We start from the raw sequence: 23942 nt of genomic DNA on the forward strand, positions 1-23942 counted from the left end.
ATTAGCCCAAGAGACAGAAAGGGCCCTATAAACCAGAGGCTTCATCAGCCTGAGACCAGAAGAACTAGATGGTGCCCGGCTACCACCAATGACTGCCCTGACAGGGAACACAACAGAGAGTCCCGGATGGAGCAGGAGAAAGGTGGTGTGCGAAAACTCAAATTCTAGTAAGACCAGACTTAATGGTCTGACTGAGACTGGAGGAACCCCAGAAAGCACGGCCTCTGGATTCTCTGTCAGCCCAGAACTAAAATAATTTCCAAGGCCAACTCTTCAGACAGGGATTGGACTAGACTGTATGACATAACATAAAATTATACTCGTGAGGAGTGTGCCTCTTAGCTCAAGTAGATACAAGAGACTAAACGGGCAGCTTCTGTCCAGAGGTGAGATGGGAAGGCAGAGAGGGTTAGGAGCTGGTTGAATGGACTTGGGGGATCAGAGGTGGAAAGGAGGAGTGTGCTGTCACAGTATGGGGACAGCAATTAGGGTCACATAACAATGCATGTATAAATTTTTGTATGAGAGACTAACTTGAAATGTAAACTTTATTTAAACTACAACAATAAACAAACAAAAAAAAAGATGTCATTTTCACGAACACTAGATTCCCCCAGGATCACATCCCGACTGCACATAGTTTACCACTACAGACCACAAAATGGTACGTTCACCTAAGAGCAGGGAGGAGTCCACATGACAGTTTATCTGTGCAGAAAGAACCCTTCCTGGGTCAAAAGGGCAAATACAAAAGGGAGGTGAAAATGATGAAGCTGTACGACTTGCCCACTGAGAGAAATCCACACCTGGTGTAGGCAATTAACGCCTAAAACAAACCAAAAGTGGCTGCGGGGAGGACACCTTACAAAGCATGCCTTGGTTGACACTGACATTTTCCTTTGAAAATAAATTAGCTTCTTGCTCTAAAGCAGACAGAGAAAGCAAGCTATGTGAAAGACAGCTTATGTTTTCATTTGAGAAGTCAATTAACTTTGTCCTCTGGAAGACAGACGGGATAAGTCACGTGACCTGAGATGCATGCTCTAATTTTATGCTACAACCGACCTTGCACTACCGCCTAGCTTACTGGGATATTTATATACATATTATAGTCTCTGTAGAACTATCCTATAGGGTTTCCAACGAAGGGCTGGTGGGTTTGAACTGGTGACCTTTTGGTCTTAACCACTGCACCAAACAAAAAAAAAAACAACCAAACCACATCCGCGCTGTACAGTGAATTCTGACTCATAGTGACAGTACGACAGACCAGAACTGCCCCATAGGGTTTCCAAGGAGTGGCTGGTGGATTCGAACTGCTGACCTTTTGGTTAACATCTGAGCTTCTTAACCACTATGCCACCAGGGCTCCCACGCGGAATAACGTCTGCTGCACATTGCCATCTTGGTGCAAGTTTGCTTAAACACTCTGAGCGTAAACATCCCTATCTGCAAAACGGGCCCAATGATACCTTGCTATGTGGTATGAGAATTAAGTAAGATAACTATGTCAAGTGCTCAGCATAGTAGGAGCCCAATAAATGGTCACTGTTGGTATCAATTATCATTGCAGGTATGCAGTAAAATCATGCAAGGTTACATAAAGTGTGCCACAAAATGTGTCAAAAGGAAACCAGTTCAATATACAGTAGCCAAATTAGTTTATCTAGAAACACAGTGGGCCTGTGTGGCCACAAGTTAGGTGAGCTCTCGATACCATTTGAGTTTATCTTTCAAATGAAAGGTGTGGTCAGTCGGTTAGTGTCGGGAAAGAGCTGAGAGGCTGGCTGCCTCTTTTCTCCATTCTAACATCACCATCAGGAGCATGGAAGTGGCCTCACATTGCAAAATGTGTTTTCACTTGGGAATTGTTGTCTTTACCCTCGAGTCAAAAATATTTCTTTCCCTCCACCGGTCCCACCCCGTCTGGAGCAAGGGAGAATGACGAAAACCAAAGACACAAGGCAAAGATTAGTCCAAACAACTAATGGACCACAGCTACCACAGCCTCCACCAGACTGAGTCCAGCACAACTAGGTGGCATCTGGCCACCACCACCAACTGCTCTGACAGGGATCTCAACAGAGGGTCCTGTACAGAGCTGGAGAAAAATGTAGAACAAAATTCTAACTCACAAAAAAAGACCAGACTTACTGGTCTGACAGAGACTGGAGAAAACCTGAGAGTCTGGCCCCAGACACCCTTTTAACTCAGCACTGAAGTCACTCCTGAGGTTCACCCTTCAGCCAAAGATCAGACAGGCCCATAAAACAAAACGAGACTTAACAGGCACACCAGCCCAGGGGCAAGGAGGAAAAGGCAGGAGGGGACAGGAAAGCTGGTAAACGGGGAACCCAAGGTCGAGAAGGGGAGAGTGTGATTATGTCGTGGGTTTGGCAAGCAATGTCACAAAACAATGTGTATTATTTAATGAGAAACTAATTTGCTCTGTAAACCTTCATCTAAAGCACAATAAAATACACATACGTATTTCTTTCCCAAAGAAGTTGAAATCAGCAGAGAACAAAGAACACCGCAACAAATCTTTCAGAAGAATCTTTGGAAAATACTTAAGAGTGTTATGTTTTTAAAAGCACATGTCTGTGCTGTTATGTGGATACCATGGGCCCATTTTATCTTGCTTCTTTAGTAAATGGGAAGTTTCCCATAAAATATTTCATGTTAAACTAATACAGGATAGGTGGGACCACAATACTAAATACAATACTGCAAGGTGTAAAATCACCTGTAGAAAGCCATTTGGCCTTTGCTCTGGGTGTCTTCTGACATGTCAACGCCTGAAGCTAATGAATGGAGGCTGACCATTGATTTGACTGCTGTGTCCATGGACACTGACTGTGAATCCAAGTACAATGAAATCCTTGACAACTTCAATCTTTTCTCCGTTTATCATGACGCTGCTTATTGGTCCAGTTGTGGGGATTTTTGTTTTCTTCATGTTGAGGTGTAATCCACACTGAAGGCCGTAGTCTTTGATCTTCATCAGTAAATGCTTCAAGTCCTCTTCACTTTCCACAAGCAAGGTTGTGTCATCTGCATATCACAGGTTGTTAATGAGTCTTCCTCCAATCCTGATGCCCCGTTCCTCTTCAAATAGTCCAAGTTCTCAGAGTATTTGCTCAGCACAGAGATTAAAAAAGTATGGTGAAATGATGCAACCCTGATGCACCTTTCCTGATTTTAAACAACGAAGTATCTGGTTCTTCTATTCGAACAACTGCCTCTTGATCCATGTTTTGGTTCCACATGAGCACAATTACAATTAAATGTTTTGGAATTCCCATTCTTCGCAATGTTATCCATAATTTGTTATGATTCACACAGCTGAATGCCTTTGCATAGTCAATAAACCACAGGTAAACATCTTTCTGGTATTTTCTGCTTTCAGCCTGGATCCATCTGACATCAGTAATAATATCCCTCATTCCACATCCTCTTCTGAATGCTGCTTGAATTTCTGGCAGTTCCTTGTAGGTGGACTGCTGCAGCAAAATTTTACTTGTGTGTGATATTAATGATATTGTTCGATAATTTCCACATTTTGTTGGATCACCTGTCTTTGGAATGGGCATAAATATGGATCTCTTCTAGTCAGCTGTCCAGGCAGCTGTCTTCCAAATTTTTGGCAGAGATGAGTGAGCACCTCCAGCACTGCATCTGTTTGCTGAAAGATCTCAACTGGTATTCCATCAATTCCTGGAGCCTTATTTTTCGCCTTCAGTGCAGCTTGGACTTCTTCCTTCAGTACCATCGGTTCCTGACCATATGCTACATCTTGAAATGGCTGAACGTCTACCAATTCTTTTTCGTTCAGTGACCTCCCACTTACTGTCTTAGTTATCTAGTGCTGCCACAACAGAAATACCACAGATGGATGGCTTTAACACAAAGAAATTTATTCTCACACAGTCTAGTAGGCTACAAGTCCAAATTGAGGGCGTCAGCTCCAGGGAAAGGCTTTCTCTGTTGGCTCTGGAGGAAGATCCTTGTCATCCATCTTTCCTTGGTCTGGGAGCATCTCAGCATAGGAATCTCAGGTCCAAAGGACGCGCCCTGCTCCCAGCACTGCTTTTTTGGTGGTATGAAGTCCCCCTGTCTCTCGGCTCACTTCTGTCTTTTATATCTCAAAAGAGATTGGCTTAAGACACTACCTAATCTTGTAGACCTCATCAATGTAACTGCTGCTAATCCATCTTATCACATCACAGTGATAGACTATACAACACACAGGAAAATCACATCAAATGACAAAACGGGAGACAATCATACAATTACGGGAATCATGACCTAGCCAAGTTGACAGATGGGGGGACACAATTTAATTCATGACACTTACCATCAGAAGCTAGCCTGGAGGACCAAGCCACAGAAGGTCCCATGCAGCCCTGTGCTCCACTGAGACCAAGCCATGAGGATGCAGCCAGGAGGTGGTGATATGAAGGAGGGAAGAGGGAATCCTGCCCCTGCTGGTGAGGTTTGGGAATGTCATGGCCCTGAAATCCTGAACATGGAGCAGGGCAAGGCAACATTTCAACCTGTGTCAGAGCTGATGGCAACTAATAACAACAACTACAAGGCCAGGAAGTAGCAATCCAAGTCAAACGCCAGATGACTTCCCTTGTTATCTGGGCTGGCTTCTTGGAACAGCTCTCTCCTGGGGTCCCCCACGCTCTCAGCTCTGGATAATGCCAGTTTTCCTCAACACGGGCCCAAGCTCTCTTCCCATATCACCCAACAAATGTTCTCTAGGGATTTCACACACTCCCAAAGCTGCAACCAACCCAACACCCACACACCCAAATCTACACTTCAATCCAACCTGTACCCTGAGCATCAGCCCCTATAACCAACCCCGCAATGACTTGATTGCCCACCAGCATGTCTAATTCAACATCCTGAAAACTGGGCATATCACCCTCCTCCCCCACTGGCCCCAACCTGCTGCAACCTCAGTAATCCTCATATTGGTTAAGGACAATAATCCCCACACATCACACTCCTAACCTGAGTCATTCGCCCACCTCTCTCTCTTCCCTCACCCAGGAAATCACTCAGTCGTCCAATTTTTACCTTCAGAATCTCCCTGAATCCATGTCCTCTTTCCCATCGCCACTGCAACTGCCTTGGTTCGGCCTCTCACCACACGTAACTCCTGCAAAAGTCTCCTAACTAGTCTCCTCTCCCTAAACCCCCCAAAAAGACAAATCTGTTGCTGCAGAGTCAATTCCAACTCACAGAAACCCCGTGTGTTTCAGAGTAGAACTGCGCTCCATAGGGTTTTCAATGGCTGTAATATTATGGACATAGATTGCTAGGCCTTTCTTCCATGGCACCACTGGTTGGATTCAAACCACCAACTCTTTGCTTAGCAGTCAAGCACAAACTGTTTGTGCTACCCACAGACCTATTCCTCTTGCCCCAAAACCCACTCACTGCTGTCAAGTCAATGCTGCCCCATAGCAACCATACAGGACAGATCAGAACTGCCCCATAGGGTTTCTAAGCCTGTAAATCTTTATGGAAGCAGACTGCCAGATCCTTCTCCCGTGGAACAGCTGGTGAGTTTCAACTACCAACCTTTTGGTTAGCAGCTAAGCACTTAACCACTGCACCACCATGGCTCATTCCTCTTGTCCTAGGATCCCCTGATTCTTCAAAAGTGGCTGATGGAAAGCTGAGCAGCAGAATTTTCTCAATTGTAGCATGAAGTTCTAAGCTAAATCAACAGTGTCTCCCCCTTGCTCAACAGCTCCAGTCACACTGGTCTCCCTGCTCTTCCACAAACACTCCAAGCCCACTCCCAGCCCAGAGCCTTTGCACATACTATTCCCTCCGCCTGGAACACTCCACCCCATGTGGAGAACTCCCTGAGGTCTTCATCTGATCTCTGCTCAATGTTACTTCCTCAGAGAGGTCAGCACTGAACATTCCAGCAAAGTAACACCTCCCTGACACTCTCTGTCCCTCATCCCTCCTGCTTCAGTCTTCTTCACAGCTCTCAGTACCTCCAAGCCTTTGTATATTTGTTTATTGCCTTTCTTCCACCACTGCCATCCCTAGACTACAAGCTCTGTGAGAACAGGAATCTTAAAACATTTTTGTCCATTGTTATATCCCTAGCACCAGAGATTGTTGATATATACTTGATTCTCAATAAATATTTGGGGAATTTTTGAATGGAGGTCTTGAAAGAAAGGAAGCAATATGATAGTAGTTGTAAAACCATCCAGACAGATTGTTACTTCATGCTTTCCAAATTCCTTAGCATAGCCCAGTAGTAACCACTTCATAAACTGGCTCCAAACTCTTCTTCCAACCTCACCTTTGGATATTCCCCTAGCACATGAAACTACCCTCCTCTCCACACCCCGCCCTTGCCTTCCCATCACTCCCCTTTCCTGCCTCTCTCTTTCTCTCTTTCTAAATATATATATACGGTAGTACAAACAGTTAACACATCCAACTGCTAACCAAAAGGTTGGCAGTTTGAGTCCACCCAGAGGCACCTCGGAAGAAAGGCCTGGCAATCCACTTCCGAAAAAATAAGCCATTGAAAACCCTATAGATCACAGTTCTATTCTGACACACACGGGGTTGCCATGAGTCAGAATCAACTTGATGGCAACTGGTTTAAGTAGTATACGTTATCAGTTCTACTGTGTCCTACAGGATCGCTAGGAGTTGGAATCGACTCGAAGGCAATGGGTATATATGCCAAAAAAGCAAGCCTACTGCCATCAAGTTGATTCCGACTCATGGCAACACCACGTGCTTCAGAGTAGAATTGAGCTCCGCAGGGTGTTTTTTGTGTGTTTTTTGAGGGGAGGGTGCTGAGGGGGGCTGTAATCTTACAGAAGCAGATTGCTAGGTCTTCCTTCCAAGGGGCTGCTGAGTGGATTCGAACCACCAATCTCTCAGAAGCTGAGAGCAAACCATTTGTACCATCCAGGGACCATACATCTATATGTATAGATATATTTCAATAAATATTTGTTGAGTGTTACTGTGTGTATCCTGTTTATGCTTCTATACTGCAGTTATCTGTTAGAATTTAAATAAGCACCAAGTACATAAGAGCTGCTCAACATATGTAAGTTTTCTTTCACTTCTTACATCTTGGTCTTCCTACCTCCTCCCCATCCTCCACTCCCACTCACTCTCTGCCTAAGGAAATCCTACTGTTCTTTGTGGCCTCAGTTTGGCAAGTTAGCACTCACAGCCTAACACTACATTAGAATTATGGGCTTATTAGTCTGCTTCTCTCACCAGGGATCAAAACACGTCTCAGTCATCACTGTATTCCCAGCACCTAGTAATAATGATACGCCTCGTTTATTTGTATTCATTTGGATCAATCAGGCAGCTAAAAATGTTCTTACACAACAATGCTTGTTGGAAAAAAAAAAAAAAAGGAAGAGCAAAATGAAGCTGAGGTAAAGTTATTACCCAAACAGCATAACCATAAAATTGTGCAAAATCACTGAAGATGAATCAAAAACTGGCTTTGAGCTTTGTAGTTTTTATAGAAGGAAGGCAAGATGCGTTTCGAGAGTAAAAATAGATCTAGTCAAAACAGTCCTACTTCTTAGGCTCTCAACCAGCACTTCCTGATGCCAAGTTCCCATGGGGGGCAGTGGTGGCTCAGTGGTAGGATTCTCGCCCTCCATGCAGGGGACCCAGGTTCACTTCCCAGCCGACGCACCTCATGCACAGCCACCACCTGTCTGTCAGTGGAGGATTGCATGTTGCTGTGATGCTGAACAGGTTTCAGTAGAGATTCCAGACTAAGACAGACTAGGAAGAAAGGTCTGGTGATCTACTTCCAAAAATCAGCCAGTGAAAACCCTATGGATCACAACAGTTCAATCCCATTGTGCGTGGGGTCACCCTGAGTTGGGAGCTGACTCATCGCCAGCTAACAATAAGGTCCCAAGGTCCAAGAGAAGAGCCGTACATACGAGAACTCACAAAGGAGTCACTGTGTCACACAGATAGCCCACGAGGCCACTGATCCAGAAACACGTGCTGAATGCTAAATATAAAAAGATGTCTGTAACTATTTTCAACTGAACTGAGCTCTCTCTATATGGCAAGGCCTTTCTAGGCAACCCCGCTTTGCTCTCCTCCAGCTCAGCTCATCAAGCTTTTCTGAACCTCTACAGTGTGGAAGAGACCCTCTCTCCATTTATGCCATGCACCCAAGACAAAGAATATATACTCCCTGCTCCCCAAGACATAGCTTCAACATGAGTCAGAGGAGTCTCCCCATTCTGACAACATCAAGGGCTCAGTCTCCCTATATTCCTGGATTGTCCAATGTGGAAGACTCTTTTAAATTACGCCTATGCCGAACCCTCGAAACTACTGTCCTGAGATATCTTTAAACCTTAAACCAAAAATAACCTGTGGAGTCTTCTTCAAACCAGACAATGTTCTTGTTGTTGTTGGGTGTTGTCAAGTCAACTCCAATTCATAGCGAACGAAACACAGCCCAGTCCTGCGTCATCCTCACAATCGTTGCTATGTTTGAGTCCACTGTTGCAGCCACCGCGTCAATCCATCTCATGGAGGGTCTTCCTCTTTTTTGCTGACCCTCTACTTTACCAAGCATGATGTTCTTCTCCAGGGACTGGTCCCTTCTGACAATATGTCCAAAGTACATGAGACAAAGTCTCGCCATCCTCACTTCCAAGACAGATTTGTTCGTTCCTCTGGCAGTCCATGGTATATTCATATTCTTCGCCAACACCATCATTCAAATGCATCAATTCTTCTTCAGTCTTCCTTTCTCATTGTCCAGCTTTTGCATGCATATAAGGAGACTGAAAATAGGTTCTTTACTAATTAAAAACAGGTTGGCTTAATTAGTAAAGAATGTCTGCCCTGAGCATTGTGCTCTTTTAAAAAGAACTATCTGTTGTTGTTGTGCGCCTCAGGGTCGATTCCAAATGACAGAGTAGAAATGTCTCATAGGGTTTCCTAGGATGTAATCTTTACGGGAACAGATAGCCAGGTCTTTTCTTCCATGAAGCCACTGCTAGGTTTGAGCTGCCAACCTTTCAGTTAACAGGCAAGCATTTAACCACTGCACCACCAGGGCTCCTTCAAAGAACTACTTATGGGATCAAGTTAACAACAGCAAGTCAACAGTATAGATAGGAAGCTTTGGGGGCAGCGAGTTTACATTAATGGGGGAGGAAAAATTTGCAAAAGGTGGATGAGAACAGTTGCACAACTTGAAGAATGCAATCAATGTCACTGAATTGTACACGTGGAAATTGCTGAATTGGTGTATGTTCTTCTGTATTTCAACCAAAAAAAATTGTTAAAAAAAAAAAAATTACGCCTATTAGCAAGTCTCACAAAGCTTTCACCAACTACTCCAAACCCCTTGACTTCTGTTTTATTCTCAATCATAAAGCACTGGGGACTGTGGCATACAATTCAGAACTGTGATGTATTATTTCAATCAATTCATCTGAACCAGACATGTCTCCTAAAATACAGCCAACCCTGGGCTGCTGCTATATCCTCCTTGGGCCCAGCATCGTGCTGGGCATGGAGCCGACTCATCCACTGCTGTTGACAGCTCAGATGGAACAGAGCTAAGGCGAGGAAACTGAATTGATGAACAGACTGAACAGATTCCCATTCATGCAGATGCAGGCCCTCCCTACATAAACATTTTCATCCTATGCTGGAATCAGAGCCCTGGTGGCACAGAAGTTAAGAGATCCTCTGGTTACCAAAAGGTCGACAGTTCTAATCCATAAGCCGCTCCTTGGAAACCCCATGGGGCAGTTCTACTCTGTCCTACAGAGTCACTGTGAGTCGAAATCGACTTGACGGCAATTTGGTTTGAGTATGCTGGAATCAGAAGTCCTTGGGTGGCGCAAATGGTTAAGTGCTCAACTACTACCCAAAAGGCTGGTGGTTCTATCCGATCCAGAGGAACCTCGGAGGACGGGCCTGGCAATCTGCTTCCAAAATGTCACAGCCTTGGAAAGCCTATGGCGTAGTTCTACTCTGCATACATGGGGTCGCCATGAGTCGGAGATGACTCCAACAACAACATACTGGAATCATTAAGTGCAATTCTCTAACACTGAAAAAGTATAAACTCCAATCACTGGGTGACATAATCTGTCTCTTACTGTTCTTTAGAATGATGGAGTAGGAAAATACCGAATTCATGGAAAGAGGATGTGGCTCCATGACCCAGCCTGTTATGGGTTGAACTGTGTCCCCCAAAAAGATATAATAAAGGGCTAATCCCTGCTACCTATGAATATGACCTTGCTTGGAAATAGGGTCTTTGAAGATGTTATCAGTTAAGTTGGCATGGGGTCATGGAGTAGGGTAGTTCTTAATCCAATATGACTGGTGTCCTTATAAAAAGAGAAGAGACACAGAAACAGAGAGGCACAAAGAAGGAAGAAGGCCACGTGACACTAGAGGCAGACTGGACAGATGCATCTACAAGTCAAGGAACGCCAAGGATCACCAACCACCATCAGAAGCTAGAAGAGACGCAAGGAACAGACTTTCCTTTAGAGCCCTCCAGAAGGAACCAGCCCTGCCAACACCTTGATTTCCAACTTCTAGTCTCCAGAACTATGAGACAATTTCTGTTGTTTTAAGACACCAGGTCTGTGGTACTTTGGTACAGCAGCCATAGGAAACTAAGACACAGCCCCACGACTTATTATCTAGGTCTGTACTGTCCAACATGGCAGCCACTAGCCATGTGTGGCTATTTAATTTAAATTAAATATACAGTTCATGAATCACATGAGGCACATTTCAAATGCTCAATAGCCATGCATGGCTAGCGGTTATTATACTATACGATGCAGATGTAAAACACTTCCATGATTGTACGTATTCTGTTGGACAGCTCTGGGCTAAGTCATCTTTGATGAACTCAACTTATGTGGGCCTCAGTTTCTTTTTGGGTACAATGGGGTAATACCTACCTCACTGCGTTGCTTAGGATTTGAATAACATATTAAATGTGAATATACTTTATAATAATTTTAGTAGTTATAATTAGACTAAGGAGTCCTGGTGGCACAAACGGTTAAGCACTCGACTGCTAACCAAAAAGCTGGCAGTTCTAACCCACCCAGCAGCTCCACGAGAGAAAAATCTGGCAATCTGTTTCCACAAAGATTATAGTTAAGAAAACCCTAGGGGGTGGCTGTATTCCCGTCACATAGGGTTGCTATGAGTCAGGATCAACATGACGGCAACGGCACACAACAACAACATAATTTGACTGAGACCAGAATCTAACAATCGTTAATGATAGCTGCTGTCAAAGGGAGTTACTGTCATTTGGAATAAAAAAAATTCTATCTCAGGTCATGTGACTAGAAGGATGCAGTCCAGGATGAGGGAAAAAGTACACACGGGTCAGACCATCTCAGGAATGAGATTTAAGGAGGAATATAGATAAACTGAAGCACGTTCAGAAGATTCTGGAAATTATACAGGAAAATACTGAGTGGAAGGAACCCAGGATTTCTCTCCTAGGGAAAAGAAATGCAGCAGGAACAGAGAACAAATGAATGTTGAAACAGTCAGAGAACTACCCTGAGGGAAGGGGGGGTAGGGACACCAGAGGCACAGCCAGGGCAAGAGCACCCAGGGGCAATTTCTAAATTGCACCCCTCTCAATTCGAGTGCCCAGGGACAATCTCTAAGTTACGAGTGCCCAGGGACAATCCCTAAGTTACGTGCCTTCCCTAATTTCAAGATGAATAGACGTTGATAGTGGTGATACGTCGGCAGAAATGCCTCCCCTCCTCCCCCCTCCCAGTTCAGCTGTCTCAAACAAGCGCCTTTCATATTTGTAGCACCTTGGAATGTCACTCGTGCCTCACCTGGAGCCCCTTGGACTTGTGCCTGAGGGCAAGTGGCTCCCTCTGCCCCTCCCATCGCTTTGCCTGTGTCTACCATGTTTGAGGAAGGACACTGGACCGAAGCAGCTTAATAGAAACTGCTCAGTGGCGCCCACCCCCTTCAAGCGACGTCCAGGGCATGTGCCATGCCTGCCATACCTTAGATACGCCTCTAGGGGGCACTGATCCTGGGTAGCTGCATAAAGAACCAATAGATGGCCTTAACTTGACATGAGAAAAATATTTACTAGTCAAGTTGTCAAAAATGGCTGCCTTATGGAGAAGAGAGCTCACAATACCTGAAAGTGCTCAAATCCAGTGGTTCCCCAACTTGAGCGTGCATCGGAACCACCCAGAGAACTGGAGAAAACCCAGATGTCTTGGCCTTTCCACCAGAGACTCAGGTTCAGTAGGCGTTTTTGTTACCTAGTGCTGCTGTAATAGAAATACCACAAGGTGGCTTTCAAGAAGAGAAATTTATTTTCTTACAGTTTTGGAGGCTAAAAGTCCAAATCAGGGTCTCAACCATTTGGATTCCTTATCGGTAGGCCCCGGCACTCCTTGGTTCCTTGGCATGACATCTGTCTTCCCCTTTTGTGTGTGTCTCTGTGTCTATTCTGGTATTTTTATAACTCAGAATCAGTTAGGTTTAGGACTCAGCCTACACTGCTATGACCTTGTTAACATAAAAGAAAAGCCCCTATTTCCAAACAGGATCAGATCCGCAGGTACCAAACCAAAAACCCATTGCCATCAAGTTGATTCCGACTTACAGTGACCCTATAGGGCAGAGGAGAACTGCCCCATAGGGTTTCCAAGGAGTGGCTGGTGGATTCGAACAGCCAACCTCTTGGTTACAAGTCACAGCTTGCCGTAGCTCTTAACCACTGCACCACTAGGACTCTAATCCGCAGGTACAAGGGTCAGAAATTCAACACATTGTTGGGGGACACAATTCAATTCACATCAGTAGGTGTGGGGTGGGGTCCCTGAATTTATCTCTAACAAGTGTCCAGGTGATGCCAATGCTGCTGGTCCAGGGCCACCCCTGGAGGGGTACAGCTCTAACCAACACTGGGGGAACCCATCAGTGATGCTATATAAAAAGGGAGGTTTGCTACCAAGTGGGAGGTTAGGCCCCACAACCTCCAAACCAATTCTGAGAGCACTCCAGAGACACTAGGTGGGTCCTGTTAGGATTCCAGAGTGCAGGAGTGTTCAGCCTGAGAGGCACCTTGAAGGTCCAAGCAGCGCCTAAGGGCTATTGTCAGCCAGGACACCAATTTAGTCACCTCAGGCAAATCACTTTCTTGTAGTTTTTCTATTTACACAAACAGAGGGTAACACTGCCATGCAATGGCAGTTGCCCATGCATACTTATCTGAACCACATCAGAGTGGCTTTCTAGGCTGCAGAGAAGTATGCTCCAAGAGTGTGGCTGCATTGTCAGCCATGAAATTTCAGTATTATGACCAGCAAGGAGATTTAGAAAATGGAGATTTTGCTCCATCCCTTCCTATTCAAGGCAACTGTCATGTGGCCATGCCAAACAAGGATCCAAGCATTGAAAACAGGCATTTCTCACAAAGATTTGTACCTGAATTTTTATAATAGTTTTATCCATCAGGGCCAAACCTGGAAACAACTCAAATGAACATCAGCTAGTAAACAGATGAACAAATGGTGGTATATCCATGAAGTGGAATATTCTTCATCAATAAAATGCTGAATGACTGATACATAAAGCAGGGATGAATCTCAAAACTCTATGCTGAGTAAAAGAAGCCATAAACCAAAGAGCACATCACTGATCAGAAATCCCAGGAAAGATAAACCTAATGTATAGTGGCAGAGCAGATCAGTGATTGCCTGGGGTCAGGGCTGGGACTGACCGGATAGAGACACCAAGGAATCTTTAGGGTGATAGAAATGTTCTAGATTTTGACTGCAGTTGTGGTTATATGGGCATATACATTTGTCTGTACACTTAAAGTGTATGTATTTTATAGTATGAAAAGTATACCTCAATAGACTGGCTTACAAAATAAACAATATTACCTGTGAATACTGTGCTCCTTTCAAATAATCATCTATATGAGACCAAATGGTCAATATTTACCCTAAACCAAAGATGAGAAGGTAAGGGGGGGTGGGGCAGGAAAGCTAGATTAATGGAAACAGAACAACCAGAATGGCAATAATGAGGATGCCTGAGAATGCCGACGCACTGTGAAAAACGTGACCAGTGACACTGAACGATAGGTATAGGAATTGTTAACTGGGAACCTGATTTGCTGTGTAAAGTTTCACCAAAAAAAAAGAAAAAGTACATCTCAAGATGTTGGTTCTTTAAAACCAAAAACAAAGCAGGCATTTTCTGTTTCATTGGGTTCATTCTATTTCATGCTGTGCTTAATACAAAGTTCTGTGGAATCTCTGCTTTTTGAGACAGGCACTACATGTAGTCTGCATTTCATCAAACTCCCCTGAGGTCTGAATGAATATAATATTTTAGTAATTTTTAGTATTTTTCTAGAAATATATCATAGATCGGAATATATATATGCATGTGTATATATATCTATGTACATATATACATATGTGTGTATATATGTATGTATACATACATACATACATACAAGGAGCCCCAATGGCACGGTGATTAAGCACTTGACTGCTAACCAAAAGGTCAGCAGTTCGAATTCACCAGCTGCTCCACAGGAGAACGATTTGGCAGCCTTGGAAACCCTGTAAATGGGGCAGTTCTACCTTGTCCAATAGGATCGTTATGAGTCAGAATCAACTTAACAGCAATGGGTTTATTTACATATATATATATATATATATATACACATATACATATATAATATATATGTTGTATATTATACACACGCACACACACATATATAGGAGGCTCTGGTGGCGCAGTGGTTAAGAGCTCAGCTGTTAACCAAAAGGTCAGCAGTTCAAGTCCACCAGTTGCTTCTTGGAAACCCTGTGGGGCAGTTCTACTCTGTCCTATAGGGTCGCTATGAGTCAGAATCGACTCAATGACAACAGGTTTGTTTTATACACATATATTTACATATCTATTTCTTGACCTGGGTGGTAGTTACATGGTAGTCAAGTTATAATTATTTAAAACTATGTGTAATTTGGGGCAGGAGAATCACGAAGTAATATGTACAGAATGATTCAATTTATCAGAAGTTTTAAAATGTGCAAAAAAAACTCAATATTGAGTAAGGATACATACATCGGAGATGTCTTAGGCTGGGTTCTCTAGAGAAGCAAAACCAGTAAAGTGTATAAATATACATAGAAAGATTTATATCAAGGAAACAGCTCACTTGATTGTAGAGGCTGGAACATCCCAAGTTCATGGATCAAGACAGAAGTTTCTGCTGATTCATATGGCCGCAGGGGCTGGTGAACCCAAGATTGGCAGGTCGGAGAGCAGGGGTCTTGCTTATAGGCTATGAAGATCGACAAATCCCAAGATCAGCAGGTACGCTGCTGGCTCAAGTTCCAAGAACCAGAGGTCAGACGAACAGGAGGCAGCTGCAGGATCCAGTGCAGGCAAAAGCCAGAATGTCCACTTATATTCAGATGCAGGCCACACACCCAAGGAAACTCCCCTTCAACTGACTGGCTACTCACAGCAGATCCCACCATGGCGGTGATCACATATAAACACTGAGAATCATGGCCCAATCTTAACCATGACAGGAGACAGACCACAAAGTAGAAAATAAAAGACATCCTCATCCCCGAAGTCAAGAGAATGGTTATCCCTGGGAGGAGTGAGAAGCTGTGATCAGCGTGGAGAGCATGTGGGGTTCTGGGATGCAGGCAGTACATTATTTCTTGACCTGGGTGGTGGTTCTCAGAATCAACTTGACAACAGTGGGTCTGGTATGGTTTTATGTATATTCATACACACATACACATAGTTTTAAAATAACTATAACCTGACCACCATGTAACCATCACCATCCAGGTCAAAAATAGTGCACTGCTGCACCCCAGAATCCCCCATGTTCTCTGCTATTATCCTACCTTCTCATTCCTCCCAGGGATAATCTCTCTCTTGATTTTGGCGATGAGGATGTCTTTCTTCTATTTTGTAGTTTTGTCTCCTACATATGTATCCTTAATCGACACTGGGTTTTTTGCACATTTTAAAACTTCTAATAAATTGGATCATTTTGCGCATATGACTTTGCGATTCTTCTGCCCACAATTACGTTTGTGAAATTCAACTGCGTTGCTGCCTGTAGCTACAGTTTGTTTCCATCAATATATATTATTTCACTCTAAGAATAAATGTACCACCATTTACTTATCTACTAAAAACATTTAAGGCCATTTTTAAAAAGCATTTTTCCTCCCCATTGCCTATAGAAAAAACAAGTCCAGACACTTAGGATGGTATTTAGGGCAAATACTATCCCCCAAATCTGACCCCAACCCACCTAGCCAATCTTGTCTCTTAATACCTGCTTTGGCCACTCGATTAACCAATTGCCACTGAGTCAATTCTAACTCATGGTGACCCCGTGTATGTCAAGTAGAACTGTGCTCCACAGGGTTTTCAATGGTTGATTTTTTTTTTCGGAAGTAGATCGTCAGGCCTTCTCTCTGAGGCACCTCTGGGAAGACTTGAGCCTCCAATCTTCCCGTTAGCACCACCCAGGAACTCCGTCTAAGACAGTGCTAGAACCATACAGCCATTTTATCCTAGCCTCAAGACAGCCCCATTTCCTGGAGTTGTTTCTTTTTCTCTTCAGAACCTCCCTAAAGAGAAACAGCCAGAGGCTGGCCAAAATCAACTAAAACAGGTCCTGCCCTCTATCTTGGCACTCCAGATGATCTTTAGCTCACTAACTGCCTCGTGCATGATAAATTCTCCACCCATGGGTGGAGAGCTGACATGCTAATAAACAAAAATGGCTAAGTTCCTCCTGCATGGGGAATCGAACCCAGGTCCTAGAAAATGCTTATTCATTATGGACTGCTCTGCGCCGGCGCGCACCATCTTGTATTTTGTAATTGATCTGCCTATGTAACCCAGTCTCAACAAGCTGCCTTCAAACAGTTTTGGAAGGCACTTAGCCCCAACTGTATCTTTGCCTGGCTAACCAATAAAGCTGCCCTTCATTCTCCCCAACTCGGTCTCTGTCTTTTGACCCTGATGGAGTCCCGCCGAGCAGAACGCAGAGTTCCTGGCAACACATCAAAGGTCTAGTTCAACCATGCCCTCATTATGAAGACCCCCACAATGTCTTCCATCCACAATCCCCCACCACCTTCCAGAAACTACATCAGAATAAACCATCCTTTCTCTGACTCTATCATCACACTTGCTTCGTGCAGCCTTGAGTTATACCCACAGTTTTATGACTATGTCTTAATTTTTTGTCCTTTTGGTGCATAGCACTAAAACCTTGCTGCTAATGGGCATGTCAGAGCTTTTTAAGTCGAACTCAAAAGTTCTGAAACTACTGTTTGTATCAGGCAAAAAACCATTCAAAAAATACAGGCTGAAATGAAATAACACCAAATAAAGTGAAAACAGCCATCATTATTGATTGCTTAAGCTAAGATTTGAGTTCCTTATATTTCTAATATTGATGTTTTTGTTTTTCTCATGGAAAATATAATGCTTTGGAGTTCCTGGGACACAATGTTAGAGGGTCACATAATTTAAGATCACTTGATAAGGAGTACACAATTAAAAAGACAACTTAATTTCCTTGAAAAGTGTTTTAACTCAAGAAGGAACAAATAAAGAAGGGGGGGAAGCTCCAAAAATCAAATAAAATTAATAAAGTTATCAGAAATTCCAATCAATTACAACACAAAAGCAATGATAAGTATTTCAGAATTTAAAGATCAGGACGGTTAGCTTTCTGTCAAGGCAAATACATGCATGGAACGTAGACATGCGAACAGGAGAAGAAATAAAAACAGATAAACAGAAAGCTTACCGAAAGTGAAGAGGACTTGAAGCACTTACTGATGAAGACAAAGACTACAGCCTTCGGTATGAATTACACTTCAACATAAAGAAAACAAATATCCTCACAACTGGACCAATAAGCAATGTCATGATAAATGGAGAAAATAGTGAAATTGTCAAGGATTTCACTTTACTTGGATCCACAATCAATGCCCACGGAAGCCCCCCAAAAAACCCATTAGCCGTCTAGTCGATTCAAACTCGTATCGACCCTATAGGACAGAGTAGAACTGCTCCATAGGGTTTCCAAGACTGTAAATCTGTATGAAAGCCAACTGCCACATCTTTCTCCCACAGAGCACCTGGTGGGTTCAAACTGCCAACCTTTCTGTTAGCAGCCAAGCGCTTTAACCACCAGGGTTCCCCAGCTCATGGAAGCAGCAGTCAAGAACTCAAACAACGTATTGCACTGGGCAAATCTGCTGCAAAAGACCTCTTTTAAGTCTTAGGTTAAAAAGTAAAGATGTCACTTTGAGCACTAAGGTGTGCCTGACCCAAGCCATGATATTTTCAATCACCTCACACGCATGTGAAAGCCGGACAATGAATAAGGAAGACCAAAGAATTGATGCCTTTGAATAATGGTGTTGGCAAAGAATATTGAATATACCATGGACTGCCAGAAGAACGAATAAATCTGTCATGGAAGAAGTACAGCTAGAATGTTCCTCAGCAGTGAGGATGGAGAGACTTGATTTCACACACCTTGGATGTGTTATCAGTCCCTGGAGAGACATCATGCTTGGTAAAGGAGAAGGTCAGCAAGAAAGAGGAAGACCCTCAAGGAGATGGATTGACACAGTAGCTGCAACAATGGGCTCAAACACAGCAACAACTGTGAGGATGGTGCAGGACCAAGCAACGTTTCGGTCTGTTATACATGGGGTCACCATGAGTCAGAACCGACTTGATGGCACCTAACAACAACAACAAGAAGCAGAAAGCCAGACCTGGGCTGAATGCCTGGCCATTGTTTGCCTCTCCAGCAGAGCCATAAATAAAATGGATGGAAGATACCACTCCTGAATAATACCAGATGTGCCTTTCAAATTATTTTATACAAAAAAACACTATTTTCAACATATGTTACTAAGAGTCAGATCGATTCAATAGCACACAACACGCTACTAAGACTATCCATGGGGGAAAAATATTTACAACTCATATTACAGAAATGAGGTTAAAGTCCTTAATATAAAAAAGCTACAAATCAATAAGAAAAAGACCAGTGACACAATTTAAAAAATGGAGAAAGTTTACTCATAAACAGACAATGCAGAGTAAAGATAATTATAGTGGCTCTTGAACATAGGAAAAAATGCTCAATCTCATAGAGAAATGTGAATTAAAACCATATTGGGATATCTTTTTTTACCTATCAGATTTGCAAGACCAAAAAGTTTGATAAAATGCTCTTGGCCGGGGTACAGAGAAACAGGCAGTCACACATTGCAGGGGGAGAACACAAGGATAGAACTTCGAGGAGGTGCAATATGGTGAAACCCAACAAAATTACAAGTGCATATTCCTTTTGATCCAGCAATTCCAATTCCACTTCTGAGAATTTATGCTACAGAAATACTTACATATATGCAAAATGATGCATGCACAAGGCCATCAGCTATGCTATTGAAACAGCAAAATTTAGAAACAACCCTAGTCCATCAGAAGTGGGGAGGTTAAATAATTTGAGACCTCCTTACAATGAAATTCTATGCTTCTGAAAAAGAACAAGGAAGTGATCACCAAGATACACGAAGAAGAGGAATGCCCATATACTCACTGCCATCCAATTGATTCCAACTCATAGTGACCCTGTAGGACAGGGTAGAATTGCCCCACAGGGTTTCCAAGGTGATCTTTAGGGAAGCAGACTGCCACATCTTTCTCCCGTGGAGTAGCTGATGGGTTCAAATCACTGACCTTTCGGTTAGCAGGCCAAGTGCTCAACCACTGCACCACAAGGGTTCCTTATCACCCATACAGTATTCCACGATTTGCCTAGAATACTGGAAACATTGGTTGCCACTGTGAGAAAACTAGGTAGCCAGGGACAGGCTGGAGAAAGCGAGTTTTAAAGTATTTATCCTTTGTACCTTTAAACCAGGAGTCCTGGAGGCTTGGCTGCTAACCAAAAGGTTGGCAGTTCAAATCAACCAGCCGTTCCTTGGAAACCCTATGGAGGTAGTTCTACACTGTCCTCTAGGGTCTGTGAGTTGGAATTGACTCGAGGGCAATGGGTTTTACCCTTTTGTACCTTTAAACTTTTGAACCCTGAGAATGTATTAGCTATTCTTAAAAATAAAATTTAAAATTAAAAAAAAGAGCTTTAGAAACATGTCCCCCATTGGTAAAATCAGTGAGATAATATGATCTGAGCCTCTTCACACCCCAACACTATTTGGACAGTTGCCCAACTGAGAAAAATACAATATATTCTCCTTATTTGAGTGTCTGTGTAACTTCACAACAGGCTGGAGATTTTTGAAATAAACTCTTGCTTAGTGATTACAGATAGCTAAAAGATAGCTAAGGGACCTCATGAAGGTTAATTCACAATCCGGGACCCTGATAAGTTATAGCTCATGTTAAGAGAAAAATAGGACTAGGGCAGAATCTACAGAAGATCTTCACATTTCTCAAGTTAATCTAGAAAATGGCAGGCGGGGTATATTGTGTACATTTATATATTCCCCAACTTTAAGGTGAAGAAATCTAGGTCCTGTAACAAGATATCTGTAACTGAAGCTCAGCTTATTCTGCACACTGTGAGGGTCATATTTGTCATGTGGACACATTAGCAAAAAAAGAGGCTTTTCCCCCACCCTCATTCAGGCTGGGAGTCCGAGACAGGGCATGTCCTTCAATAAAGAGACCAGACACTTCCTCACATCCTTAATGGTAAAGAGCACTTTTTAGGGAGGCAAACCTGTTGATTGCAGGCTTTAAAGAAAACATTCCTGTGTGTTCTCTCCATAGATCGCCTAAAAATATGTCTGTTTTCCACATTGTGCACACCTAGGGGGAAGGGTGATGTACATAATCCACCTGTTTGCCAACTGTTATCTCATGAGGGAGTAAAGACAGTAAACCCAACCCTTCAGGGAAAGGAAAAACAAGCCATTCAATGCCCATCTCAGGTGACTCAGGAAGGCGGCGCAGCCTTGAACGTGTGTGTACCTAAGATGGTCCAGATATGCCTGCTGGGGGTGCGAGAACGAATACAAGTTCAAGCACGTTGGCTCGGGCATGCTTGGGCGAGCAGGTCTAGATCTGCGAGTTTTAGAAAGCAAAGGCCGAAGTTTTCCAGCACGCTGGACACACCTGTAGGGACAGGTGGGTGCAGGTTAGCAGACCACCTCGAGTCCCAGGCTGGATACACCCACAAGGTTGACGACTGTTTACAGGGAAGTGTGTCTGGAGGAAAGGCGAGGTGTGTGTCTACCTGTCCGAGGCGGGTGGCCGAGAAAGTGGGGCCGGGCTGACACTCCTTTTGCAGTGACCAGCATGCGCGCCCCACCCCAGCCCCTGGGCACGCCCTCCGCCCTCCAGCCCCCGGGCGCCCCAAGGTCACCTGCCCTCCCGGACGCCCCCACCCACCCGGGCTCTCACCAAAACAGCAGGTTGGCGCCGACGAAGGCGAGCAGGCTGCGCAGCGGCCTCTCCCAGCTCAGCAGCTCGTCGGCGCGGCAGCCCAGCCACAACACTGGCTCCCCGAGCAGCCAGGTCGTGGAGGCGGCCACCCCGCCCGCGGCCTCCTCCACCTGCCGCTCGGCGCCGGCCGCCGCGCGCTGCTCCTTGCCTCCCTCCTCCTCCTGCGCCTCCTCGCGGGGAGCCTGGGCCGGGCATCCCTCCTCCGCAGGCTCCGGGGGCGCTGGGCTCGCCATCTTCCACCGGGCGGCCAGGCGGGGACGCGGACGCGCGGCACGCCTTGGTGTCGGCGGGGCCAGGCACGGCGCGAACAGCGCGGAGCGCTGGCGGCTGGGTGCCTTGTGACGTCAGCCCCCGCCGCGGCGGGGGCGCCGCCAGGGGAAGTGGGTGCGGCCAAGTTCGCGCGGGGGCGGAGCCGGGCGGCATCCTTGCGCGGTGGGTGCGCAGCTGCGTGCTGTCCGGGGCGCTTGGGCCATGCACTGACTTCGCCAGGGACCACAGGAAGGGGGCATCCCTTCTTTCCAACTGGGGGAGCGGGTCTGAAGTAGGGGCGACGTCGCTGCAGGTTACTTATCTAAGAGGAAGTCAGGGCTACAAGCAAAATAAATTGGACACCTCCACTGTCTCAAGCCCGGGCCAACTCGCGCCGGTCCTGGAGCCTGTGACAGCGGATTTCAGCTCCATCGAGTTCCCTCAGCTTGCCCCAACCCAGTGCCCTCACAAGCCACAGCCTGCACAAACCATAGGCATTGAGGTCTTTGGCATCCTGGAAATACCATGAAGATGTAGATGTTGGACTGAGAGAGCAGGAAACAAACAATTTGGAGTCAGTTACGGAGAGTCTGACTCTCTCGCTTTACAAGTGAGGAAATGCAAGGCCGCAGCTCTGGAGGAAGGTGCTTTTCCTCTCCGACTCTGGGTTTCTTTTGGGTAAAGTGATCTGGCTCAAAGGTACAGGTGAGTGGGGAGCTGCAAAGCAGGGACCGTAGGGAGACCTGCCACCACTGAAAACAGTTAGGGTGTGCTACTGCTCTTCCCATAGCCATTCTTTGCTCGGCCTTTTGGTGAACGCAGTTTTCTCCACAAAGGTACTCTTGATATTTAAATCTCATTTTACCTTTATAAAAATATATAGTGTTCTTGCCTAGTGCCCCCAAAAGACAAACCCTTGCCCAATTTTAAGGAGGGAACTCTCCAGAATAAAGAAGCTAGTTTGATGTTTGATGTCCGAGAGTACTCACCATCATCATCTGCAAACATTTATAGACAGCCATTCCGTCACTGCAATAATAGTAACAGTTATGGAGAGCTTACTTGGAAGTGCTGACACTGGGAAAATTTAGGGGGCTTCCCTAATTACTGTGCAGCAGCGCGAAGAACAGAGTGGGAGTTACATAAACCTGGTTTGGCAAGCCCAGACTGCAGTGCCTTCAAGGTCACACGGGTCTCATGTCACAAGTGGGCACCAGGGCAGAGGAGAGGAGGCAGTGAGCAGATGACAGGGACTCCCAGGACTTTACAACGCTGGGCCTCTTTGGCCCTGGGGCTTCTGGGTGAACGGTTTTGGGAGGTGGGGGGTAATTGACTGTTGTCACTTTTCACTGTGTTTTTTAAATTTTTCTACTGTTTAATCCCCCAGTTCTTGCTTTCTTCTAGAATGAAACATTATGCCCCCCTCCCATACACACCCATCCTGAGATCTCTGAATGCGATGAAGCAGAGCACCTCATATCATCTGAGCCCACTGCTGGAACCAGCCAGCTTTCACAGGATGGATGGGGCTCCTTCCCAGAGCATTCACAGCCCTTTGCCTGAGGGGATTGTCTGGAGAAACAGTCTATATGCTGATCTGAGTGGTCCTTGCGTATGTTTATACGTGCATACACATGTAAAAATCCATTCATTTGTGCATTGCAGAAGTATATACTTTCCTGTATTTATATTATACCTCAAAGAGGTATATTCCCAGAGTTCGTTCAAAGGTTTACTGAGTACCCGCTACATGCCTCGTGCTTCTCTGAGAACTATGGATATTGCGTCCACCCACAGGAAGTTCAGTCCAACAAGGAGCCAATTACAAGTGTGGTCAATACGGTGATGGAAATAATGACTAAGTGCTAAGAGAGTCCTTGCTTAAATTGAGCATCCAAAATTAGGGAGGGAGCGGAGGAGTCAGGTTTCAGGAGGCTTTTTGGAATAGATATTTGACCTAAATTGTAGGAGTCCCTGGGTGGTGCAAATGGTTAACGTATGTGGCTGCTAACCAAAAGGTTGTAAGTTCGAGTCCACCCAGATGCACCTTGGAAAAAAGGCTTAGTGTTCTACTTCCAAAAAATCATCCAGTG

The 23942-nt window shown here is 44.7% G+C and overlaps 1 protein-coding gene across 1 annotated transcript in view; it reads right to left on the bottom strand.

The window, feature by feature from the left end:
* The window catches only part of RETREG1 (reticulophagy regulator 1), a 218518-nt gene extending 196613 nt beyond the window's left edge, over nucleotides 1–21905 (bottom strand). Inside the window, exon 1 of the mRNA XM_004384050.2 lies at nucleotides 21559–21905. Coding sequence (XP_004384107.1) covers nucleotides 21559–21833 — 275 coding nt within the window. The 5' untranslated portion in view covers nucleotides 21834–21905. The remainder of the gene's footprint in view (nucleotides 1–21558) is intronic.
* Nucleotides 21906–23942: the final 2037 nt, after the last annotated feature.

Source organism: Trichechus manatus, unplaced genomic scaffold (genome assembly GCF_000243295.1).
Source record: "Trichechus manatus latirostris isolate Lorelei unplaced genomic scaffold, TriManLat1.0 scaffold00116, whole genome shotgun sequence".
Lineage (NCBI taxonomy): Eukaryota > Metazoa > Chordata > Mammalia > Sirenia > Trichechidae > Trichechus > Trichechus manatus.